Consider the following 22,280-nt stretch of genomic DNA (forward strand, 5'->3'; position numbering starts at 1 on the left):
GGTTCACAAATATATCTAGGAGGCAAGTTGGAGGGAAGGGAGTAGAGCTATTGGCCCAGAGCAAAGGTGGAGTCTAAGCTGAGGTACTCAGAGCCAAGGGCTATTTGCCTCTCCCCTCTGAGTGTGTGCTCTAATGTGGAGAAAGGTAATCAGCAGGAAAGGAAATCTAAACCAAAGAAAGGTGATAGAGACTGTTATGTAGTCCACCAGACCCCACAAACAGGAGAGCCACACAACAGTCAGGCATTCGAACTCCTCCAGAGACGAGGAACTGCGTATAAAGCCAGAAAAGCCCACTCACTTCTTCAATCATACGTCTCTATTTTTTAGACCAGGAAAAAAAAAAAGAGAGGGAATACCAGGAGAAGTTAGGAGAGAGGTATTAATAACAGATAAGATGAACTATATACTTAAAAATAGCTAAAATAGTAAGTTATGTTATGTGTATTGGTACTACCACCAAAAAACAGGTAAGGAAAAAGACTGCATTTGAATATTATGTTTATGCCCCCTGTTTAAGTTCAGCAAGAACTGCAAAGGAGATTCAAAATCGAAAGTATACTTGACACGGCGCTACAATGGAAAAGGTCAATCTCCCCGCTGAAAGCAGAAAAGATGGATCCCAGAATAACTCCAGACTCAGCTTTGGATTCTTCCACCTTCCCAACAAAGAGTGAATGTTCACACAAAGCAACCAGAAAAATAATTAAGTGACAATCCCACTAACCACATGAGATACCATCAGGGAGTGCTGAGTTTCTAGCTGCAGAGGAGGGAGGAGCCTGCAAAACCCATTCCAGAAAACCCTAAGAGGTTAACAGGTAGCCCAAGCACCCCTCCCTCCCCAGGAGTGTCTCCTCCTCAGGAGTTCAATGTTCGCCAGAGCAGAAAGTCAAATGATGAAGCTCCCTCAAGCTGGGGAGTAGAAAGAAGACACTGGTTTCATCAAGATTTAACGATCACCCTACTTCCCCATCTGAACTTCCTCACTAGACTTCAACTCAGTATGCAAATTTTCAGGCTCTGAGAAAGGAGCAGCTTAAGAAACATCTGAAGCTGCTCACTCTGCTGCCTATCACCCCAGAGTCACCTAGGAAGAGTGAGGGGGGAAGGAGACAAATTTTCCTGCAAACCCTGGGGGGCGGAAGGGAGGGGGGAGATGGGGCATCATCCACTCTAGAAGTATTCCTAGGATGCCCATACTTGAATGTTGAGCCCAAGACTGCAGCTCAACACATGGCTACTTCTTTAAAAGCCATCCTGCCTTCCTCTTTAAGGGGGTCTAGTCTCAAGAACAAATAGATGAAAAAGTGTCCCTAGGCATAAAGAGTCACCCAGCCAGTCCATCTCACTTGAATTGATAATTAGAAGTCACCAGCATAATGAATAGGGGGAAAAAAACCCTGAGAAAAAGGTGACCGAGGAAGACAAACTCCCAGCATTTCCATGCCCAGTTATAAAAAGAAAAGAGTACTCTAACAATTTTTATGTATTAACTTAGTGGGCAACTGCCAAAACAATAATTCTCAGCCACTCCCCAGGGGAACAGTAAAAAAAAAAAAAAATTTAACCAAGGAAAAGAACAAGGAATACCAACCAATAAACCACAAAAGTTCTTCATTGGGTCTTCAAATTTGAGCAACAGTTACTTTTCTTTCCAGCCTCAAGATCCTCCAAAACCAAAGCCTGAAGTCAGGAGGTCATCCCCACCCGCTAGACCGCACCCTACACCCTGGAAAAGCTTACGGCTTACGAAAACTAGAGAACCGCCTCTAAACAGAAAGCAGTTTCAAGAATCACCATTCATTCCACCGACATTCTCTGTTGCAACTCTCTGCTGAACAAACACTTACTGATCTTAAAAAAAAAAAAAAAAACCGGGACAGCAACAGAGTCACATCACTGGCGGCCCCTTGGAACTCATCGTTTTGTCTGGTCAACCAGAAACCCCGGCCGAAACTGGCCGTCCATCCGATTCTCGGCCACACACACGGCTTATCAGCTGTGCCTGAGGAAGTGTTCTTACCCGGTTCAGCCCGCACTGATTACACTGCAGCAGTAAAGGCCTGAGCCTGGCAGAAGTCCCCGCCTTTCAGGTCACCACGGGAAGGGCCGGGCAACTTTTGTGGGCTCGTACATTTGCACTAACGTGGCGAGTGACGCACCGACCCCTCTGCTCCTTCCCGTCGACTGCGAGAGCGGGTGTAGCAGTCGCCCCCGTAAGAGGAAGGAGCCCAGGCCGGAGGACGGGAGGCGGTGCTGCGGCCTCAGCCTCCTCCCGGGAGGGCAGCGCGCTTCCTCCGCGCCGATTGCGGCCTCATTTCCTGAGCAGGAGGGAGCGGAAGAGCTGCCAGCAGGCCGGGCCGGGGGCTTTCCGGCGGCTCCCACCCCCGACCCCCACCCTCGCCCAGTAAGCTCGGCCCTGCCCCTCCTAGACCAGAGAGGCACCCACCTACTCTCAGCCTTGGGGCCGGAAACCTCTAACGAGAGCAAATTCCGCACCCCTCCCCGCCCTTCCCCGAGGAGTGGGGGAGGGAGAGGCCGCTGAGCCCCTCCCCCGGCCGCGCCCGGCTCGGACGGACGGAATGAATGAGCTGGGGGAGAGGGGAGGAGAAGAGCCACTTCCGGGGCCCCGAGAGGCCCAGCCCCCTCAAAGGTCAAGCCCGCTCCCCCGAGCACCCGGTGCCCCCTCGTCCGCCTCGGGTCCGCTGCGGCTGAGCCCCGCCCGGCCTCCGGGCTCCAGCCTCATCTCCGGGTCCGCCGGCGCCGGAGAGCCCGGCTCCGCAGCGGAGCGAGGGCCCCCAGGCGGGGTTCCAGCCGCTGCAGCGCCCGCGCTCCCTCACGCGCCTCGCCCTCTCCGTACCTGCTCCCGGGCCCGCCTCTCCCCTTCCACTTCCCGCTGCAGGCGCTCGGCCCTCTCCTCTGCGTCATCGGCCTGCTGCTGCAGAACCTGGATCTTGCGCTTCACCGCCTCGATGGTGGTGATCCCGGCCATGGTGCCCACCCAGCCCCTGCTCGCGCTCGGCTCCTGCCTCCTCCGCTCGGCGCTGCAGCCGCTTCTCACCCCCACTTCCGCCTGCTCCGCCCTGAAATACCGGAACTCGCCCACCCGCCCGGATGTGACGTCAGCGCCGCGCCCTGCCCCGCAGGGCCACAGGAGGACGGCCCGCCGCGCGAGCGCGGGGCGGGGCCTGCCCCTGACCAGCAAAGGGGGGCGGGGCTGCGTCGGAGGCGGGCTGCCATGGCAACCGGGGGCGCGTCGCCGTCCGGCGCCTCAGGCCGCGGGCTGCCCTCCCCTCCCCTCCGCCCGCCGACCCGCCGCCACCCACCGGTCGGGGCCCCTGTGTCCTCCCGCACCGAGCACCCACTGCCGGTGCCGCCACCCGCCGCACACAGGCTCCGAAGCCAGGTGCCGGGACAGGCCGAGGCTTTCTGGGCCCCTTCCTCCAAGTGCCCGGCCCCGCAGCCTCCCTTCCACGTCGGCCCGGGGAGGGTCTCTCCCACCGCCCGAGGGTCAGTGAAGGGGATTACGGGGGTGGGGGAAAGGCCAGGCGGGCGCGCCGCTCTTCCGGTTCGGCGTCCGTCACGAGCTAGGTGTTCCGTCTCCCGTACAGGGCCGGTCTTTCCCCTGGCGCTTTCGAGGGTCGGTGGTACCGGCGGCTCACCAGCCTGCCAGCCCTCCCGGGCCTAGGTCGTTCGGGGCTTGGTAGCTAATCATCACGGCAGGCGGCAAAGGGATCTCACGCGCCACGTCCGCAGGAAGGAACCCTCTGTCGCCAGACCCTTCGCGCCACAGCCCCATGAGAGCCTCTGTTCGGGGACCGTCCCCCATTTCACTGCCACTTCTGCTCTGAGGTGCCCTAGAGAGCTGTTCGTGAGCTAGAAGCTGCCTCTGCGAGCACTGCCGTGCAGGACGTTGGGAAGCGCAGCGGCGAAGAGACCTGAACGTCGCACCACCTTCTCTCCTGTTTGTTTGCACGCCCCCTGCGTTCCCAGTAAGCCATCACGACAAACGTCGCCTCCTTTCCCCTCAGAATTATGGTGTGGAGCAGGACTTAGAACGAGGAATCCTGACACCTGAAAGGGCTGGTAGGTAAGACAGGCGCTGCCCTCAATTCGTGTTCTGAGGACGCTCCCTCCAGAGGCTGTCTTCCCATGTCCTTTTAAAAATACTGAGCGAGTGTGGAGGTGCGGGGAAACCAGAGGTAAGGGGACAAATCGGACCGCCCCGCCCTAGGCATGCGGAGTGGGGGACTTTTTGGTAATCACCTGTGACCAACAAAGAATAACCAGCCCCTAAAAAGGAATTAAGCCACTGAACGTGTTATCAGTAGAGATGTTGAGGGCGCCTGGGTGGCTCAGTCGTTTGGGCGACTGCCTTCGGCTCAGGTCATGATGCCGGAGTCCCGGGTCGAGTCCCGCATCGGGCTCCCTGCTCGGCGGGGAGTCTGCTTCTCCCTCTGACCCTCCTCCCTCTCGTGCTCGCTGTCTCTCATTCGCTCTCTCGCAAATAAATAAATAAATCTTTAAAAAAAAAAAAAGACAATCTATAAAAAAAAAATAGAGATGTTGAAAGGATTTACGTTTCCTGGTTAGCTTTCTATAAAAGACCAACCCTAAAGGCCCTCATTGGCAACCCTGTCCCAACAGACCTCTCTCACTCTTGAGAGCTTTTTCCGTATCTTCACTTAATAAACTTCTTACTCGGGGCGCCTGGGTGGCTCAGTCATTAAGCATCTGCCTTAGGCTCAGGTCGTGATCCCAGGGTCCTGGGATCGAGCCCCGCATCGGGATCCCTGCTCAGTGGAGAGCCTGCTTCTCCCTCTCCCACTCCCCCTGCTTGTGTTCCTTCTCTCGCTGTGTCTCTTTCTGTCAAATGAATAAATAAAATCTTTTAAAAAAATAATAAACTTCTTACTCACTAAATAAAATAGGGGCGCCAGGGGCACCTGGGTGCTCAGTTGGTTAAGCGACTGCCTTCAGCTCAGGTCATGATCCTGGAGTCCCGGGATCGAGTCCCGCATCGGGCTCCCTGCTCGGCAGGGAGTCTGCTTCTCCCTCTGATCCTCCTCCCTCTCATGCTCTCTGTCTCTCATTCTTTCTCTCTCAAATAAATAAATAAAATCTTAAAAAAAAAATAGGGGCGCCGGGGTGGCTCAGTTGGTTAAGTGTCTGTCTTCGGCTCAGGTCATGAACCCAGCTTCCTGGGATCCAGCCCTGCATTGGGTTTCCGGGAGCTTGCTTCTCCCTCTCCTGCTCCCCCTGCTTATGCTTTCTCTCTCTCTCTCTCTCTCTGTCAAATAAATAAATAAAATATTTTTTTTAATAAATAAAAAGTAAAAATAAAAAATACTGAGCAATAAGCCTATTTAGAGGAAACAATTCAGACAGTAAATAATTTGCTTGGTAGAGTAACCTGTACACTGGTTTCTCCCCTCCCCCCCAGGAATTTGGAAGGAAGAACACAGTTCTGAACCTCGGTAAACTCTACCCTGATGGCTTAAGAATTTTTCCATCTCTTTTTGGAGAAACTTGATCAGAGAGAGGATGGAAGCAGAAATGATACGTTGTCATCTGGGTGCAGATCAGCAGGGGGCACTATTTACCTCCCTTTGTCCTAGTGAATCTGCATGAGACCTTATCTTAGGCAAACCCAAGGCTGCTGAGAGCACCCCTGCATTCCTCAGGCTGGTAGATGTGAACAGATAATCTTCTCTTGATCCAGGGAAACAGGTGGATTGACTCCTGATGCCCTTTAAAGGCATGATGGATGGGCAGCAAGGGGCCCAGTGCTCTTGTTTTCCTGGTGACCAACAATACAACAATATATCAGCAGGTGCATATGTCCATCCCTGACTCCCATCTCCCAGCCCTTCCACGTCTGGTATGACTGTGTTCTAACCATTGCACTCCTCTTTTGCCTTGTTTTACCCTAATTAGCTTCTGACTTCACCTCGGATTGAGAGGACCCTAGACATCATTGTACAACACTGTGCATGTTCTTACTGCCCCTGAACTGTACACTTAAAAATGGTTAAAATGGGGTGCCTGGGTGGCTCAGTTGGTTGGGCGACTGCCTTCGGCTCAGGTCATGATCCTGGAGTCCCGGGATCGAGTCCCACATCAGGCTCCCTGCTCGGCAGGGAGTCTGCTTCTCCCTCTGACCCTCCTCCTTCTCGTGCTCTCTGTCTCTCATTCTCTCTGTCTCAAATAAATAAATTAATTAATTAATTTAAAAAATGGTTAAAATGGCGAATGTTACACAGATATTTTGTTGCAATTCTTTTAAAAAAGGACCTCAGACAAATTCAGGGAGGAAAAACCAAAGTTTGGACTGACCTTGCCATACTCTTGCCTTTCCTTTGTTCAAGCAATCCAGCAAATCCTGTGCTTTCCAGAAAAGCTTCTCAGATAACCAGAATTCCCTGTGTAAACATGCACTTACCGACTCTCCCTCCTCCTCTCTTCCCTTTGCATCAAAGTAATATGCTCTGTTTGTTCATCTCAAAGGTGGAAGCTGAGCTGTGAACTTCTTGGACATTGTATTGGACAGAGTGCCCTTCCCCTCAAAATGCATATATCATGTTGCTGATGACTCTGACCCTTGCTCTCGACTTTAAACTTTGTTGTCTCCTCCTTATTCAGCACTTTTCCCAATTCCTATAAACACTTCACTTTCCTTCTTTGATCCTTTGAGGCAGAAATCATTAAAGAAAAAACATTTTCTGTGAAAGGCCAGACAGTACATTTTTCTGGCTTTGCAGACCACAGGGTATGGTGACCACTCCGATGTAGGGAGAAAGACAAGAGATGATATGTAAGTGAATGCGTATGGTGTTGTTCCAATAAAACTGTACAAAACTAGGCTGTGACAGGATTTACCTTACAAGTGGAAGTTTGCTAACCCCAGCTTTGAGGAAAGAAAGCTTTCTTCCTGCTTCCACCTTAACCCTGCCTATGGGATTTTTGCCTCCTGCTCAGAGCCCTCCCCTCCCATTTCTTGTTCTCTAGCACACCTCTGAGGGCACTTAACTGACTTGTAAGGAAAGCTAACAGGGGGAGAGAAGTTAAATGAGTTTTTCTACCCACATATTATATATTGAAATGGGTTTTGGTGGGTTCCTACAGAAATAGGAGAAACTTCTTTCAAGTGAATATACCGAGTCCACCCTGTCTAGGTGGGGAATGACAGTGTGTTTTAAGTATGTGTGCAACAGCTTAGGACAGATAGAATTCATCCTCAGGAAATTCCCTTATCTCCCGAATAAAACTGAGGTATTGGGGCGCCTGGGTGGCTTAACTGTTAAGCGTCTGCCATCGGCTCGAGTCATGATCCCAGGGCCCTGGGATCGAGCCGCACGTCAGGCTCCCTGCTCAGCGGGGAGCCTGCTTCTCCCTCTCCCACCCCCCCTGCTTGTGTTCCCTCTCTCACTGTGTCTCTCTCTGTCAAATAAATAAATAAAATCTTTTTAAAAATAAAATAAATAAATAAATAAAACAGGTATTATCTAGAGCCTCTGTGTTACTCTCTCCCAAGATCTAAGGTTAGACTTTGTTGTTTTCATTGGTCCTGGACATACCTCCTCCAGCCCACATACTAGCTGTTTTAGCCTGCATACTCTCCCGGAGAGAAAACTCTTGCCCCGAGAAAACTTGAGAGAACTCCTCCCCTATACCCGTCTACTGGAGCCAGAGAGATCTGTCCATGTACACCTGGAACCTGGCCAGCCAATTCCAGCAGGCCATCGAGCGTTTGCCCAAAGCTCTGGAGGCAACGTGTGTTCACTGCAGTTTTCCAAGAAGGGAGAACTAAGAGTTTGCAGGGACCTAAACTTTTGGAAACTATGAATATGTATAATGTATATGATCTGCTTTATCTCTGACCTCTGGTATGATACATTCAACAACTCTCACCATGTTCCCTGGCCACTGAAAGTGGAAAAAAGCCAAAGAGATGAGAGACCTAATAGCAAAGAGGCCAAATGCGAGGATCTGGAAACACTTGTGAATGGCCCACTTTGTCTCTCCAGCTATTTTCCAAAACCAAACATGATTTTAAAAAATATGTGCTACTTGGGGCGCCTGGGTGGCTCAGTTGGTTAGGCAACTGCCTTCAGCTCAGGTCATGATCCTGGAGTCCCTGGATCGAGTCCCTCATCGGGCTCCCTGCTCGGCGGGGAGCCTGCTTCTCCCTCTGACCCTCCCCCCTCTCATGTGCTCTCTCTCTCTCATTCTCTCTGTCTCAAATAAATAAATAAAATCTTTAAAAAAAAAATATGTGTTCCTTGGGAGCACCCAGCTGGCTCAGCTGGTGGAGCATAAAACTCTTAATCTCAGGGTCGTGAATTCAAGCCTCACGTTGGGTGTGGAGTCTACTTAAAATAATTTTTAAAAAGACGTGCTCCTATTTTCCTATTAGTGCTAAGAACTGACTATATTTCCATCGATACCAGGACATTCTTTTGTTGCTGTTCTGTCACTTTTCTTCCCAACATCTTTCCTTTGTAGCCTCTCATTTAATCATTGTGCTAAGTTTCAAGTTTGAAGATAAAGGAAAGTAGGTGGTGACAGGACAAACATGAAGTGGAAAAAAGAATTTTATTTCCTGTTCAAATGGGATAATTCAACCCTAACCCTAGAGAAGCTGAGCAATTGAATCAATGCCACAGAGTAAGGTTTGGTGGTGACACTTTTCCCCCATAGGATTCCTTCTTGCTTCTATTATAGTCTATCAGAGATCCTCTCTGCTGCCCTATGAGCAATGCTTGCTCTGGCATCTCCGTGGCATAAGGGCAGACGCCCACATTGGCCCTGATAAATAAACCCATATAGGGCCAGGGTCAATGTGACCTCTTTTGTCCCATTGTGAAATCTAGCTGGCTCTGCAGGGCAGTGGAGAGATGAGAGTTTCCCTATTAATACACATATCTACGTGCCAAGTCTTGGACACAAAAGCTAAGAATGTGGCACGGGGGAGGAGGTGGGAAAAGTGATAGCAGTCTGGACCTGGAGTCCTCTCCCTTTGTTCGGGTCCTGAGAAACATATTAAATTCCTGGGTTGAGGGAGAGACAAACACGAGACTTCTCCATGTGCTTAAGAACAAATGTGTGTGCCATTACAAGAGTGTGTCAGCGTGCGATGATACACAGAAATGTATGTGAGCGTGTCGACGCCCTGTGAACCCACCGGTATGTATGTGTCCGCGTGTGTGTTTGGAATTTAGTCATATGAACGTGGCGCTCTGCCTGTGTGGGTTAAACCCCTTCCATCTCTCTAATACTCACGTCAGCAGCCTTCTTCTCTGCCAGCTCCAGTTTCTCCTGGGCATCCTTCAGAGCTTCAGAATACTTGTCCAGCTCATCCTCCGTCCCTTTCAGCTTCTTCTGCATGGCTGCCAGCTCATCTTCCAGCTACCAGAGCCCCAAAGGGCACACAAGACATACACACAATGGTGCTGGCTCAGACCCTGGGCTCCCGAGCCCTGACCGACCTGAGTCCAGCCTCGATGTTAACCATTCCTGAAGAGACATACTTTCTCCCCAGCCACTTCCAGCCAACCGCCCCAGGAGTTAGGCCGTGATGTGTGACCCTGGGATCTCTGACCCTAAGATGACCAAGCCATGCTGGATTTTCATCTAAGACCCTGGGATGGGAAATATCCTAGGGAGTGGATGCCTGGAACTCCAGTTAAGGCTGGCTCAGTCAGTAGAGCATGTGACTCTTGATGTCAGGGTTGTAAGTTCGAGCCCCACGTTGGATGTAGAGATTACTTAAAAATACGATCTTAAAAAAAAATTTAAGGGAAAAGAGATGCTACCTGCCAAGTTCCCACCTTTTCCTCTAGAACTCTGGTCCTCCCAAAACATGACCCACCCCCGTTTAGATCCAGCAGATACACCATGGCTCAGAGGAGGCTACTGGTTTTCCCAAGGTCATGCAGGCAGCCTGAGGCAAATACCCTAGATGTCCTCTGTCTATCCAGTGCGGCTAGAAAGAAGAGGGTCCCTCCCACCCAACGAACAAGCTGGTACTGGCGGTCACTGCCTTTGCCATGAGAACTCTCCTCCATCTCACAGTCTTGCTCACCAGCAGGTAAGAGAAACCGATGCCAGGACCTACCTGCTTGCTCCTCTCTTCTGCCTGCTTCTGCTCAGCTTCGGCTTGCTCTGCTCGGTCCAGGGCATTCTCCTTGTCCAACTTCAGCATCTGCATCTTTTTCTTGATGGCCTCCATCATGAGCAGTGGCTGTTGGTGAGCCGACCTGTGAACACTGGAGAAGTGGAGGCTAGGGCAGGAGAGGAGGGGCTGCTGCCTGAATGACTAGGAGTCCCCTAGACTTAAGCCTATATCTCTGCTCATGGCTCCACCTCTTGCTCCTAATATGGTCTTTCCAGCTCCTTCCATCTCATTATTGTTCTCCCTGGGGGAGCACAGGGTGAGACACTCTGATGGACTGACATCACCAGCAAAGAAAAATTAGGGAACAGCTGAGGCTGATTTTAGACAATGGAAAGTGGGGGAGGGTAGAGGTTCTTCCTGACCATGAAACTTTCCACTCTCGGGGCAGCTCTGTGGGTGCTTTAAAAGAGCAAGGCAAGGGGAGGGGGAGAACACTGAAATAGAGAAGGGTGCTTTGGCAACTCCAGATAGGTGGTTCTCACCCAGAGCGTCCTAGTTACCCTTGTTTTTCCCCATTGCCCTCACCCTGCCTGTGTTGGATGCTGGTCAGATTCCACTGGTTGAGTTTTACCTTTTGATTCCCAGTATTCAGGGAGCTTGAGCAACAGTGAAGAGGGAGGTCACTCATGATCCTTAACAATTCCCCCAGATCCCCCGATCGAATTACTGTGCTATTTCGAGAGTCTCTAACTGGCAGGGAGACATCATTCCTCCCCGTTTAGAGCCACAGGGATGGAGTAAGCGGAGAGGGTTGGTATCTGGAAGGCCCTCCCAGAACTTTAAGTGGGGTCGGGGAGAGAAGCAGGGAGGGTCAGAGTAATCTGGGTAGGATCATACCTTCCGTTTGCCCACAGTGATCTTTAAGTGGAACTTTCATGCCCACACCAACCACGCTCTGCACCACTGTCCACTGTTCTTGCTCTCTGCGCCTCCTTACCCCCACCCAACCTACTGCCACGCATGCATCGCACGCATCTTCGTTACCATCTCTGTTCTCCCTGGCTTCTTTCCAGGCCATGACCTTCCTCCACTCGGAGCCCGTTACTGACAGGTGGTGGTTGACCACAGTGCACCAGCACCATACAATCTGAGAACATGCCAGGGGGGAGGTGGGCACTGTTCAAGGTGACCAGCGCTATCGGAGAAGAATTCAAAGAGCTCTAATTAGTCATTACGTCAAGGATAGACAGCTCCTGTGGTACTAAGCCCCAGCAGTGGGGTAACTGAGACACCCACCAGGACAGAGGGCAAAACTGGAGTCCACCCTTGAGAGCTTCCAGTCACTAGAGGTAGATGGGCAGAGAGACCATCAGTTGACCCTTGAAGGAAAGCAGAGAAACCGAAGGCCCTCACTGCAGGACAAGTGAACAAGGAGATCCCGGGGACAGGAGTCAGTAGTTAATAAGGGTGGGGGGAGTGTTGATAAGGCGGGAAAAAAGTACAAGGACAGAAGATCAGAGATACATCCCTTCCACTATAAGGGAAAGATACAGGGAGATACGATACTCAAATTCCAGCTCTCCCGCTCCCACACCAGCTCTCCAGCTTAAGACTGAAATCCACGAAGGTTGCCACCACTGCCTTTCCAAAGGGGTCCTGGAGAGAGGAGTTTCAGTAAAGGAGCCCCAGAGCCCCAGAGTTGATGCCAAATCGCCCACTGCTGTAAGAATATGTTCGATATTTAGTTGGTTCCTAATTCAACAACCCAATATCAAACATATCACACAGAAGCAGGCAGGAGAGCCTCAGTGGTCATCTGCCTTCCTCCCCTCCAGCCACCAAGCATGGCTAGATGGCAAGCCATCTCCTTGGGGAAGGACAGTGACCCCTGCTCTTCACCTCCCATGACGGTGCCGTCCGTGCTGTCCCTGTATCAGCTTCTCTCCTACCGGTGCCTGGCCTTTGCTGGATCACGTTCGGCTGAACCAGGAAGCATATCTGGCAGGGCTCCACATCCGGGCACCTATCCTTTCCAAGGGCTCCCACACAGAGCTTCTCCCCTGATGTCACAACCACAGTGCTGAGAGCCAGCCCAGCCACCTGCTCTTCTCAACCTCCTTCCCATGCCCTGAGGCTTTCCGGGGGTGGGGGACAGGGGGTTTGCACATCCTGCTTTACCTTTCTAACAGAACTCCTAACCTTCCAGATCACCCCCAGTAGACCGCTGAGAGCCTTTCAGCTGACACCCTCCTGGACTCCTCCTGCCCTTAAGTATTACAGAGAAGTAGCCATGAGAAACTTCCAGAGTGCTTGGCTGCTTCCTCCCATCATCTTGTTCCTTCTCACCTTCTCCCCATGTCTTCCAGGCATCCTTAAAGTCACCCTTGGATGTCTTCTGGAGCCCCTCTGCCAGGAAGCAGCCGGCAGTCCTTAGGGCTCTTCTCTTCTGGGGCTTTTTACACTGAGAACTCCTGGCCTGGCTTCTCTAAGGGTCTTCCCTCACAGGGGTCCAGCCTGGTTCCTTTCTGGGGGATTTTTCTTCTGAAGAGGATTAGGTCTGTTGAATGTCATGTGGCAGGCAGATGCTTCTCTCCACTGCGGCAGAAAAGAGCCCAAGTTATAGCCTCACCGGGTGGGTAGGGGGCTTGGGTACAAGTGCAGGGGTGGGAGGAGGATGCTCGGCTTCAGCCCCAGGCTTGTTCCATGTGTCCTTGTTCCCATTAGTCCGGATTCCCGCCCCCCTGCAACACATATACCAACCCCACAGTGCCCTTGATCTAGATCAATAGTTTGTCCAAAGCCCTAGTCAGTTCCTGTTGTGTGGCCCCTGCCTTCCAGGGGAAGGCTGACAAAAGGGTGTCCAAGCCCCAAGGGCTGTTGTCTTATGTCCTTGCTACTTCATGGCTCCTACTGGGGGTGTGTGTGTAAGTTTTGCTTTTGTGACCATCTTTCTTACCCTTATCCCCCACATTTAGTTCCCTTCTCTGGGAACCTTGACTACCCTGGCAAACCAGAGGCTGGGAAACAATGAGCAGGAGTTGAAAGGATGAGGCAGAGACTGGGAATATTATTGATGTACAAGAGGAAAGGCTTTCTTAGAAGCAGACCTTGACTTCAGGGCATAACTAGGCAGAAACATCGATGGCATCTTATAAACGCTTTCTAGCTCTGCTGGAATGCCTTCTGTGTAGCCATTTCAAACAAGGCTGAGCCCCTCTGAGCCAGAGGAGATGGGTAGGGCAGCACCATAGAGGAAGAAGGGAATGGATGGGTATGACGGGCTGAAACACTCAGCTGATGTGATGAGAGCAGACAGAGCAGGCAGAGGGGATCAGACGAGATGGGCTCCCGAGGGGCCAGCCTGCCAATACGGGAGCCAGCCTGGCACTGACAAGCCCTGGGGAGAGAGGCCAAGGTCAGGGATCAAGGCAGAGGGGGTGGGGTGTCCTGTGGGTTCCAGTGAACAGAGGAAAGAGGAATGAAGAAGTTGCTGAGGGAGTGTGGTGGTGGGTGGGAGCAGCCAGGTAACGGAGGGGAAATAAAGAGGGAAAGAAGTATCCCAGGGCAGGAAAATATCATTATGGTATTGGACATTATGTGCCACCTTTCTGCAGAGTGCTTTATTTAATCCCCAGTGAGGGGAGGCATCATCTCCATTTTATAAACAAGGAACTGTGACCCAGAAAGTTAAGGTAGCTTGCCCCAAGCCACTCACGCAGTAAGTGACAGAGGCAGGATTCAAACCCAGATCTGCTGTTTCTCCGGAGGCCAGGCTCTCCTGGGCAGTGGGAGCAGCAGAGCTGGTTGGGATGTGGCCGCAGGTGGATGACAGACGTGGAGAGAGGTGGTCGCGGGGAGGGACAGGCTGAGTTGGTGACCCAGCCTCAGGCTGGGGGTCAGACCCAGGCCGCGTGCACCTGCTTCTGTCCCTTATAACATGGTCACCACCCCGTCCTTCCTTCCTTCCTTCCTTCCTTCCTTCCTTCCTTCCTTCCTTCCTTCCTTCCTTCCTTCCTTCCTTCCTTCCTTCCTCCCTCCCTCCCTCCCTCCCTCTCTCCCTCCCTCCCTCCCTCCCTCCCTCCTTTCCTTCCTTCCTTCCTCTCTTTCTACAGAGTAGAGGGGAGGGGGAGGGGCAGAAGGAGAGAATTCCGAGCAGACTCCCTGCTGAGGACATGGGGCTGGATCTCACAACCCTGAGATCATGACCTGAGCTGAAATCAGGAGTCCGACACTCAACCGACTGAGCCACCCAGGTGCCCCTCACCTTCCTTCCGTGCCCACGCCTGCCTCCCCCAACCAGCCCATGAGCCCCATGTCTTGTTGGGTGCAGGAACCTGTGAGTCATTGACTAAAGACTCTTGGGAAGTGGGGCTGGTGGAAGCTGGACAACGAATGGATGCACAGGGCAGAAAGGCAGGCGTGGGATGGAGTGATATCTCGGCTGCATAGGGGGTGGCCGGGGGCTGGCGAGGGGCCTGAGAAGGGCCTGGGTCACAGGGAAATCTGAGAGGGGAAAGGGAGGATACCTGCTGTTCCTCAAGCACTAGGCCTGCTCTCTACATACCTTATTTTATTTAATTCTCATAATGATCCTGTGAGATGGGTATTATTTTCCCCACTTTCAAAAAAGGAAACAGGTTCAGAGAAGTAACTTACACAAGGTGACAATTAAGGGATGAAGCAGGACTTTGAATCCACACCTGACTCCAAAACCCATACCCTTCTCTATACCTGCTGCTTCTTTGTGTCCATCAGTGGGATGTGGAGGGAGAAAAGGAGAGGGCTCTGACATCAGAGGAATGCACACTGGAGGGTGGGGCCAGACTCGGGGTGGGGGTGGGGGAGGGGAGATGTGAGCTGTGCAGTGCACCGACCGCCTGGAGTGGAGGGCCGGGCAAGATCAGTGTGGAGAGGACGCGTGGCCAATGAGGATACAGACAGCAGGGGAAGAAACCGGGAAGTCAGCCTGGTGGTGTCCCCGCACCGCACCCGTTCCTGGCTCCACAACAGGGATCTCTCGGGCTTGGGATCTCATTTTATGGAAAGTGGATCTTCGTAAGTAAGGTTCTCTGTGGACTATAGACATATGTGATCAATCAGTACTTTTTAGAATTCTTCAGAATCTGAACGCATGTTAGATTTAACATGCTCTTAACAGTTCCCCATAAATCTCAGTGCTCCTCACTCTCTTAGACCCGCTATCTCACCTGCCTTGCCTCCGTGGCACTTCAGTTTGGAACCCTGTCAATTTGCAGAGGTGGGAAGGGTACGAATTCGGGTCCAGAGAAGAGAGACCTGTCCTGGGTCTCATAACTGGCTGACCCAAACCCTGAACTCCAGGCCTCCTGACACCCAAGCACATGGTTCTCTGAGCCACACTCAGAGCTATTCAGAAAAGACCAGAGGAAGAGAGATCTAAGAGGTGGTGAGTAAAACCCAGGAAGCTGTTTTAAGATTATGGCTATGAATAAACACGGTTCAAAGAAGTCAAGATTTAGGACTGAAGAATGAGCCATATGTCTACATTTGAGCCTTTAAGAGCCATCTTTGTTTGTTTCAGATTCCATCAGAGTCTCTCCACATAAAAAGCTTTGCCCATCTGATTTAGTTCCTGCTGGTGCTGCCGATGCTCCTTTTCCAACAGCTGGTGCAGGGCCGCTTGCCGGACCTGGTGGGGAGGACAGAACAGAGTATGAGGTTTGCCTTCTGCTTGCCCTCGTTCTCGTTCTCCCCCTGGTGGCTTTCCAGCTGTGTCCTCTTGGATTTGGACTTAGCTGTGACAGAACGCTAGGCAGAAGCATAGAGGCTGCACCTGCAGGGGTGGGAGGGGGATGCCGCCCCATTTTTTTCTCCATAGATGAAGCCCTATGTTCAGCAAATAATTGCTGAGACCACCATGAAGTGGGAGTCCTGGGAGAAAGGGGCTGGGGCTGGATGCTGAGATGAGGGGATCAAGGACTAGTCTGCACTCTGGGACTCGAGAATATGCCACCTGCAGCTGAACACAAAGAGCCATTTAATGAAAAAAGCTTCTGCTCTGGGGCGCCTGGGTGGCTCAGTCAGTTAAGCATCTGCCTTCAGCTCAGGTCATGATCCCGGGGTCCTGGGATCAAGCCCCGCATCGGGCTCCCCGCTCAGCAGGAAGCCTGCTTCTCCCTCTCCCTCTGCCCCTGCTTCTGCTCCTGCTCTCACTAGCTCTCTGTCAAATAAATAAACAAAAAATCTTAAAAAATAAAAATAAAAAGCTTCTGCTCTGGTATAATGCAGAGAAGGTGGGCAAGTAATGGCAGCAATTAAGTTTGGGAATCCAGTGGGCTTCAGCACAGGATAGTAGTGGATGAGGCTTCAGGTCACCCTTGCTAGAACTCACCATCAGTAGCTGCTTACGTGCCAGTGCCAACTCCTGTCCCATGGTGTCCTGCATCCTTAGGGCAGCATACAGGTTTCTCCTCTGGCTTAGTGTCGTCTGCCACAGAGAGTGAGCGCGTGAATTTCGCCACCTGCCCCAGGTACACAGGTAGGAGCTGGACGGGTCAGTTAGGAATGGAGACCCAAACCCCATCGGAGAGGCCCAGAACCTCATGCCAATGTCAGAAGATGGCAAACTCCCTGAAAGGGTAACTAGAACCAGCTTAGAACCTAGGATATGTTGAATATGCAGGCCCTTTAATCATCATAATAGCCATGTGTCATAGATACCAGTTTCTGCATTGTACCACAAGGAAACAAAGTGCAGCTGAGTTGCCCAAGGTCACTTAATGGCAGACACGGGTATCAAATCCAGTCTAAGAATTAATACCTTCTGTTATACCACGATTCTCAACCTTAGCTAGACATATTCTGGAACCATTTGCTAGGTTTTGTTTTGTTTTTTAGACTTTTAAAAAATTTTTTAAAAAGATTATTTATTTATTTATTTGACAGAGACAGAGAGAGCACAAGCAGGGGGAGTGGCAGGCAGAGGGAAAGGGAGAAGCAGGCTTCCCGCCAAGCAGGGAGCCCGATGCCGGACTCGATCCCAGGACCCTGGGATCATGACCTGAGCCGAAGGCAGACGCCCAACTGACTGAGCCACCAGGCACCCCTAGACTTTATTTTTTAAGCAAACTTTACACCCAGTGTGGGGCTCAAACCCACAACCCTGAGATCAAGAGGTACACGCTCCACCAACTGAGCCAGCCAGGCACCCCAAGGTTGCTTTTTTTTTTTTTAAAGACTTTATTTTAGAGAGAGAGGAGGGGGAGGAACAGAGGGAGAGGGAGAAGCAGACTCCAAGCAGACCCCAGCACAGAGCCCGATTTGGGACTTGATCCCAGGACCAGGAGATCATGACCAGAGCCGAAATCAAAAGTCAGCCACTCAATCGACTGAGCCGCCTAGGTGCCCCTAACACATTAAGAGGAATCTGCATTTCTTTCTCACACACACACACAGGTAAGCCCTGTTGAAACTTAAAGCATTTTATTTTTTATTTTTTTAGGGGGAGAGGGGCAGAGGGAGCAGGAGAGAGAGAATCTTAAGCAGACTCCACACGGAGTGCGCCTGATGCAGGGCTCGCTCCATCTCACTGACGTGGTTTTGGAATGTTGGTGAGGTCTGGAACCAACGGCCAAGAAAGAATTCTTGAGACGTCTTTGGTGCAAAATGGTGGTTTTATTAAAGCTCGGGGACAGGACCCGTGGGCAGAAAGGGCTACTGCCCTGTTGTGAGGAGTGACTGATTATATACTTGGGAGTTGGGGGAGGTAAGAAAAAGGGAGGTTTTCAAAAGAACGTTCATCTGCTAAAGAGGACCTACAAGGTACCGGAGGCCTTGTCATTGTCAAGTTAAGGTTGTTTTTCCCTCTAGCAAGGCATTAACGTTAAGACAGTTGGGAGTTTCCCTCTGGAAGTTAGGTTATTATTATTATTATTTTTTTTTTAAAGATTTTATTTATTTATTTGACAGAGAGAGCACGAGCAGGGGGAGAGGCAGAGGGAGAGGGAGAAGCAGGCTCCCCGCTGAGCAGGGAGCCCGATGCAGGGCTCGATCCCAGGACCCTGGGACCATGACCTGAGCCAAAGGCAGATGCTTAATGGCTGAGCCACCCAGGCGCCCCTAGGAAATTAGGTTATTGATAAGAATGCTTTTTTCTTGTAAATCACTAAGGCATTTATAAACTGAGGGAGACTCCTGTTCTCCAGGACTGTGATCTCTATAAGTTAACCATTTGTTTTTCCTTCCCTTAGCTTCAGAGGAATGTCGCACAGATCCCGCCTGGGAGGGTACTTTGTCCTCAGCTTGCCTTCTGTTCCCTCATCATCACGACCCGAGATCTCAACCTGAGCCAAAACCAAGAGTCCAATACTTAACCAACTGAGCCACCCAGGTGGCCCTTAAAGATTTTTTTTAAGTAATCTCTACACCCAACGTGGGGTCAAACACACAATCCCAAGATCAAGAGTTACATGCTTCACTGACTAAGCCTGCCAGGTGCCCCCCGCCCTGTTGAAATTAAAAAAAAAAAAAAAAAGGTATTTTTTTACAGATGATAGAAAATTTAACCCATATAGAAATACACTAAATGAGAGTTGCAGTTGCCCTCTCCAAGTTCCTGTCTCCCTGCCCATACTGCCTGGATGGCCTCCCCAAATCATGACCCAGCTGCAGCCAGCAAAGGAGCTGAGCCCAGTAGGGGGTGCCACGTGAGGCCCGGTGGGCAAGAGGCTACACCAGGAGCTGATGACCCTCATGAGGTCTGAGGACAAAGGAATTCTGCCTTGCCTCAGTCAGACCTTTCCAAACGGGTGGGGACCACCATGGAGCAGCTGACGAGGTATATGAAGACGTGAGGTAGAAGTTCTCTTGAGTTCCCCAGTGCTTCCTCTTACAATGCACCCACGGTGAAGTTCCTCATACCCTGCTACCACCCCAGCGTGGACACCCAGGGGAACATCTGCCTGGACATCCTGAAGGACAAGGGGTCTGCCCTGGGTGATGTCAGGACCATCCCGCTGTCCACCAAGAGCCTGCTAGGAGAAACCAACATTGATAAGCCCTTTGGTTATCAAGCTCTAGAAAAACCCATAGCCTTTAAGATGTATTGCAAGAAACCTACTCAAAGAAGGTCTCCAGCCAAGAACCTTGTGTAGCTTCTCTCCTTGTGTTGTCTTTTTATTTCTTCCTTAGATGTTCTGTCCTTCCCTTCATTTCTGTCTAGCATTTTGTTTCTTAATCTGTGGTGTCATTTTTTTTTGTTTCTGTTTTTCATTTTTTATTTTTATTTATTTTTAAAGATTTTATTTATTTATTTGACAGAGAGAGACACAGCAAGAGAGGGAACACAAGCAGGGGGAGTGGGAGAGGGAGAAGCAGGCTTCCCGTGGAGCAGGGAGCCTGATGTGGGGCTTGATCCCAGGACCCTGGGATCATGATCTGAGCTGAAGGCAGAAACTTAACGACTGAGCCACCCAGGCGCCCCTGTTTCTGTTTTTTTAAATTAAGTATCTGGTTGAGCCCTTGTGATAAATCTATTCAATAAATACACCGGGTTTAAAAAAAAAAGAGGGGCACCTGGCTGGCTCAGTTGGTGAGCACGTGACTCTTGATCTTGGTTGGGGTTGTGAGTTCCAGCCCCATGCTGGGTGTAGAGATTACTTAAAAATCTTTGGGGTGCCTGTGTGGCTCAGTCGATTAAGTGTCCGACTCCTGAATTCAGCTCAGGTCCTGATCTCAGGGTTGTGAGATTGAGCCCCACGTGGGGCTCTAGGCTGGGCTTGGAGCCTGCTGGTAATTCTTTCTCTCCCTCTGCTCCTTCCTCAAATAAATAAAATGTTAACAAAAATAAAAAACTAAAATCTTAAAAAATATATACTAAATGAAAAGTGAAAGCTTTGTTCTTCAACCCCAGTTCTCAACGAAGTTATGTTTCCTGTGTATATTTCCAGAAAATTTTTCTATCATATACCAGCAAGTATTACTTTTTTACCATGAATTCGTATGTTTATATTATCACTTAACAATTTGGACTTTTCCTACCAGCACATAAAGATTTTCTTCATTCTGTGTAAAGGCTTCCTAGTATTTTTGTATCATAATTTAACCAGCTAGACAGCTTATACTTTTTAATTTTTTTTTTTTTTTTTAAGTAACCTCTAACCCAACATTGAGCCTGTGGTGTCATTTTTTTTTTTCTGTTTTTCATTTTTTATTTTTAAAGATTTTATTTATTTATTTGACAGAGAGAGACACAGCCCTGAGATCAAGAGTTGCATGCTCCACCGAGTATATGTATGTAAGGTAAACTAGACGTACAGTTGCCAGTTCCAAGGATGTGTGAATTTTGAGATCTTAAGTTTTGATAGATTTTATCAAATTTATTTGTAAAAAGGCTGCATCAATTTGGACTCCCACTAAAATTATATGCAGTTGCTCCCTCACATCCTTGCTGGCTCTCGGTATAACCACCTGTGAAACCTTTAAAAACAGCCTTATCCTACCTGATCCCAGACCACCGTAGTCAGAATCTTCTGGGTTAAGACCCGAGCACATGTGTTTTAAAAAGCTCCCAGGTGAGTAATGTATGGTGATTAACGTAACATAAAAAAAGCTCCCAGGTGAAGGAGAGACATACAGCCTCATCTTCTCATTCACTCACTCAAAAAATACTTACTGCATACCTATCACATGATTAATACAACAAATACTTGCATTCTACTTAAAAAATAAAAGAACAAAAACTTGATCTGATTTTCCTTCAAACAGGAAGAGAGAGACAATAAAAGCACTGTGTGGGTAGCACGACCTACTGGGCACTGGGAGGCTGTCCCTGAAAAGGGCCGCTTCCTGCCCCCGCACACCCGTTTCCTTCCCGAGGAGCCCAGGACAAGGATGAAGTGTATCTGAGTGGTGGCTGGGGGGGAGGGGGGAGGAGGACAAGGTCAAGCTGAGGGGTAAGGGAAGGGATAGAAGCAGAAATTACCTGTCAACCATCTTCTTAAATCCCAGGACCCTTGGAAAACTCTGCAAGAAAAGCAAGTTGCTCATCTGCCTTGACGTCCAGCACCCCATCCCCAGCACCTTTCCCGTGGGCCTCTCTTCTTGACAGGGAATGGCACTTCCTAGGGGAAGTGAGGGCAAGAGTGCTACTCCTTTCAGAGCGGACCAAAGAAAACATGCCGGTAGGGGCTGCAAGCAGTTACATCATGGGCCCCTCAGGAAACGGTCTGCTTCTGGCCAACCCAGCCCCCTTCCAGCTCTGCACACCTCTTCAACTTTTGTCGTCTTTTCCACAGACATGTCCACAAGCTGGTGGGACGCGGGCTCAGGAGGAGAAGCAGGCTCTCCCTTCTGTCCAGTCGGTCACCCAGGATTCAGTAGTCATAGCAACACATTCACCTCCAACAACAACCCCGGACCTAGAACTTGATTGGTCACCTGGCCTGTTGCCCTGGAGACCTGAAGCGAATCCTGGTTCTCCTGCCTTCTATTAGTGACGCAGGCAATTCTAGGAGCAAGGACCACAGTCCCAATTTTAGGGTTTCTTCTGTGGGGTCTCTGTATGATCGTAGGTCCAAAGAACATATCCTACACCTGCTTCATTAAAAGGCAACTGCAGGGCGCCTGGGTGGCTCAGTTGGTTAAGCATCTGACTCTTGATTTCGGCTCAGGTCATGATCTCAGGGTCATGAGATCCAGCCCCATGTCAGGCTCTGAGCTCAGTGGGGAGTCTGCTTCTCTCTCTGCCCCTCCCCCTGCTCGTGCACATGTGTGTTCGCTCTCAAGTAAGTTTTTTTTTTTAATGTTATTTATTTATTTTACAGAGAGAGACACAGCGAGAGAGGGAACACAAGCAGTTGGGGGGGGGGAAGGTGGGAGGAGGAGGAGAAGCAGGCTTCCCACGGAGCAGGGAGCCCGATGCGGGGCTTGATCCCAGGACCCTGGGACCATGACCTGAGCTGAAGGCAGACGCCCAATGATTGAGCCACCCAGGCGCCCCTCAAATAAATCTTAAAAAAAAAAGGCAACTATAAAGAAATGAATCATGTTTTTTTTAATTGTTCATTTTATTAAATCTACAATGTCAGACCAGTGCATTGATCTGACATTTCTTCACTGTCCCACAGCATCCCCAGTAAGTGTGGGGGGATGGGATTACGTCAGATGCCAACATTCCCTTTTC

At 50.5% G+C, this 22,280-nt stretch overlaps 2 protein-coding genes, 1 long non-coding RNA gene and 1 pseudogene across 12 annotated transcripts in view; 1 reads left to right on the top strand and 3 right to left on the bottom strand.

Annotated features, from left to right (window-relative positions):
* The window catches only part of TPM3 (tropomyosin 3), a 29,143-nt gene extending 18,805 nt beyond the window's left edge, over window positions 1–10,338 (bottom strand). For 5 of the 10 annotated variants that reach the window (XM_045876458.1, XM_045876461.1, XM_045876457.1 and 2 more), the window contains exon 1: window positions 2,864–3,078. In XM_045876458.1, the coding sequence (XP_045732414.1) occupies window positions 2,864–2,995 (132 nt within the window). In that variant the 5' untranslated portion in view covers window positions 2,996–3,078. Of the gene's footprint in view, window positions 1–2,863; window positions 3,079–9,285; window positions 9,412–10,120 lie in introns of those variants that run through there. The other 5 variants (XM_045876454.3, XM_045876456.3, XM_045876453.3 and 2 more) reach the window with 2 other exon arrangements.
* Window positions 4,308–9,271, bottom strand: LOC129045861 (uncharacterized). The gene is made up of 3 exons (XR_008506194.2): window positions 6,340–9,271; window positions 4,653–4,869; window positions 4,308–4,524 (listed from the first exon to the last, which is right to left on the bottom strand). It is a non-coding gene; the product is annotated as an uncharacterized LOC129045861 (long non-coding RNA).
* A 3,907-nt stretch (window positions 10,339–14,245) lies between the features above and the next one.
* Window positions 14,246–22,008, bottom strand: CFAP141 (cilia and flagella associated protein 141). The gene is made up of 4 exons (XM_045876464.3): window positions 21,365–22,008; window positions 21,081–21,121; window positions 16,491–16,620; window positions 14,246–15,788 (listed from the first exon to the last, which is right to left on the bottom strand). Exons 1-4 carry the CDS (start codon window positions 21,395–21,397, stop codon window positions 15,687–15,689), a joined length of 306 nt encoding a protein of 101 aa, XP_045732420.3. The 5' UTR covers window positions 21,398–22,008; the 3' UTR covers window positions 14,246–15,686.
* On the top strand, window positions 18,442–20,602 carry LOC123845610 (ubiquitin-conjugating enzyme E2 C-like; annotated as a pseudogene).
* Window positions 22,009–22,280: the final 272 nt, after the last annotated feature.

Source organism: Mirounga angustirostris, unplaced genomic scaffold (genome assembly GCF_029215605.1).
Source record: "Mirounga angustirostris isolate CCGP_5_RB_7025 unplaced genomic scaffold, mMirAng1.0.hap1 SCAF_6, whole genome shotgun sequence".
NCBI classification, from domain to species: domain Eukaryota; kingdom Metazoa; phylum Chordata; class Mammalia; order Carnivora; family Phocidae; genus Mirounga; species Mirounga angustirostris.

Excerpts from the sequence above, each read along its gene's own strand:
- CFAP141 (XM_045876464.3), bottom strand. The coding sequence starts at position 21,397 with ATGTCTGTGGAAAAGACGACAAAAGTTGAAGAG. Across the intron at positions 21,122-21,364 it reads AGACGACAAAAGTTGAAGAG|AGTTTTCCAAGGGTCCTGGG; the intron begins GTGTGCAGAGCT and ends CTTTTCTTGCAG. Across the intron at positions 15,789-16,490 it reads CACGTAAGCAGCTACTGATG|GTCCGGCAAGCGGCCCTGCA; the intron begins GTGAGTTCTAGC and ends CCTCCCCACCAG.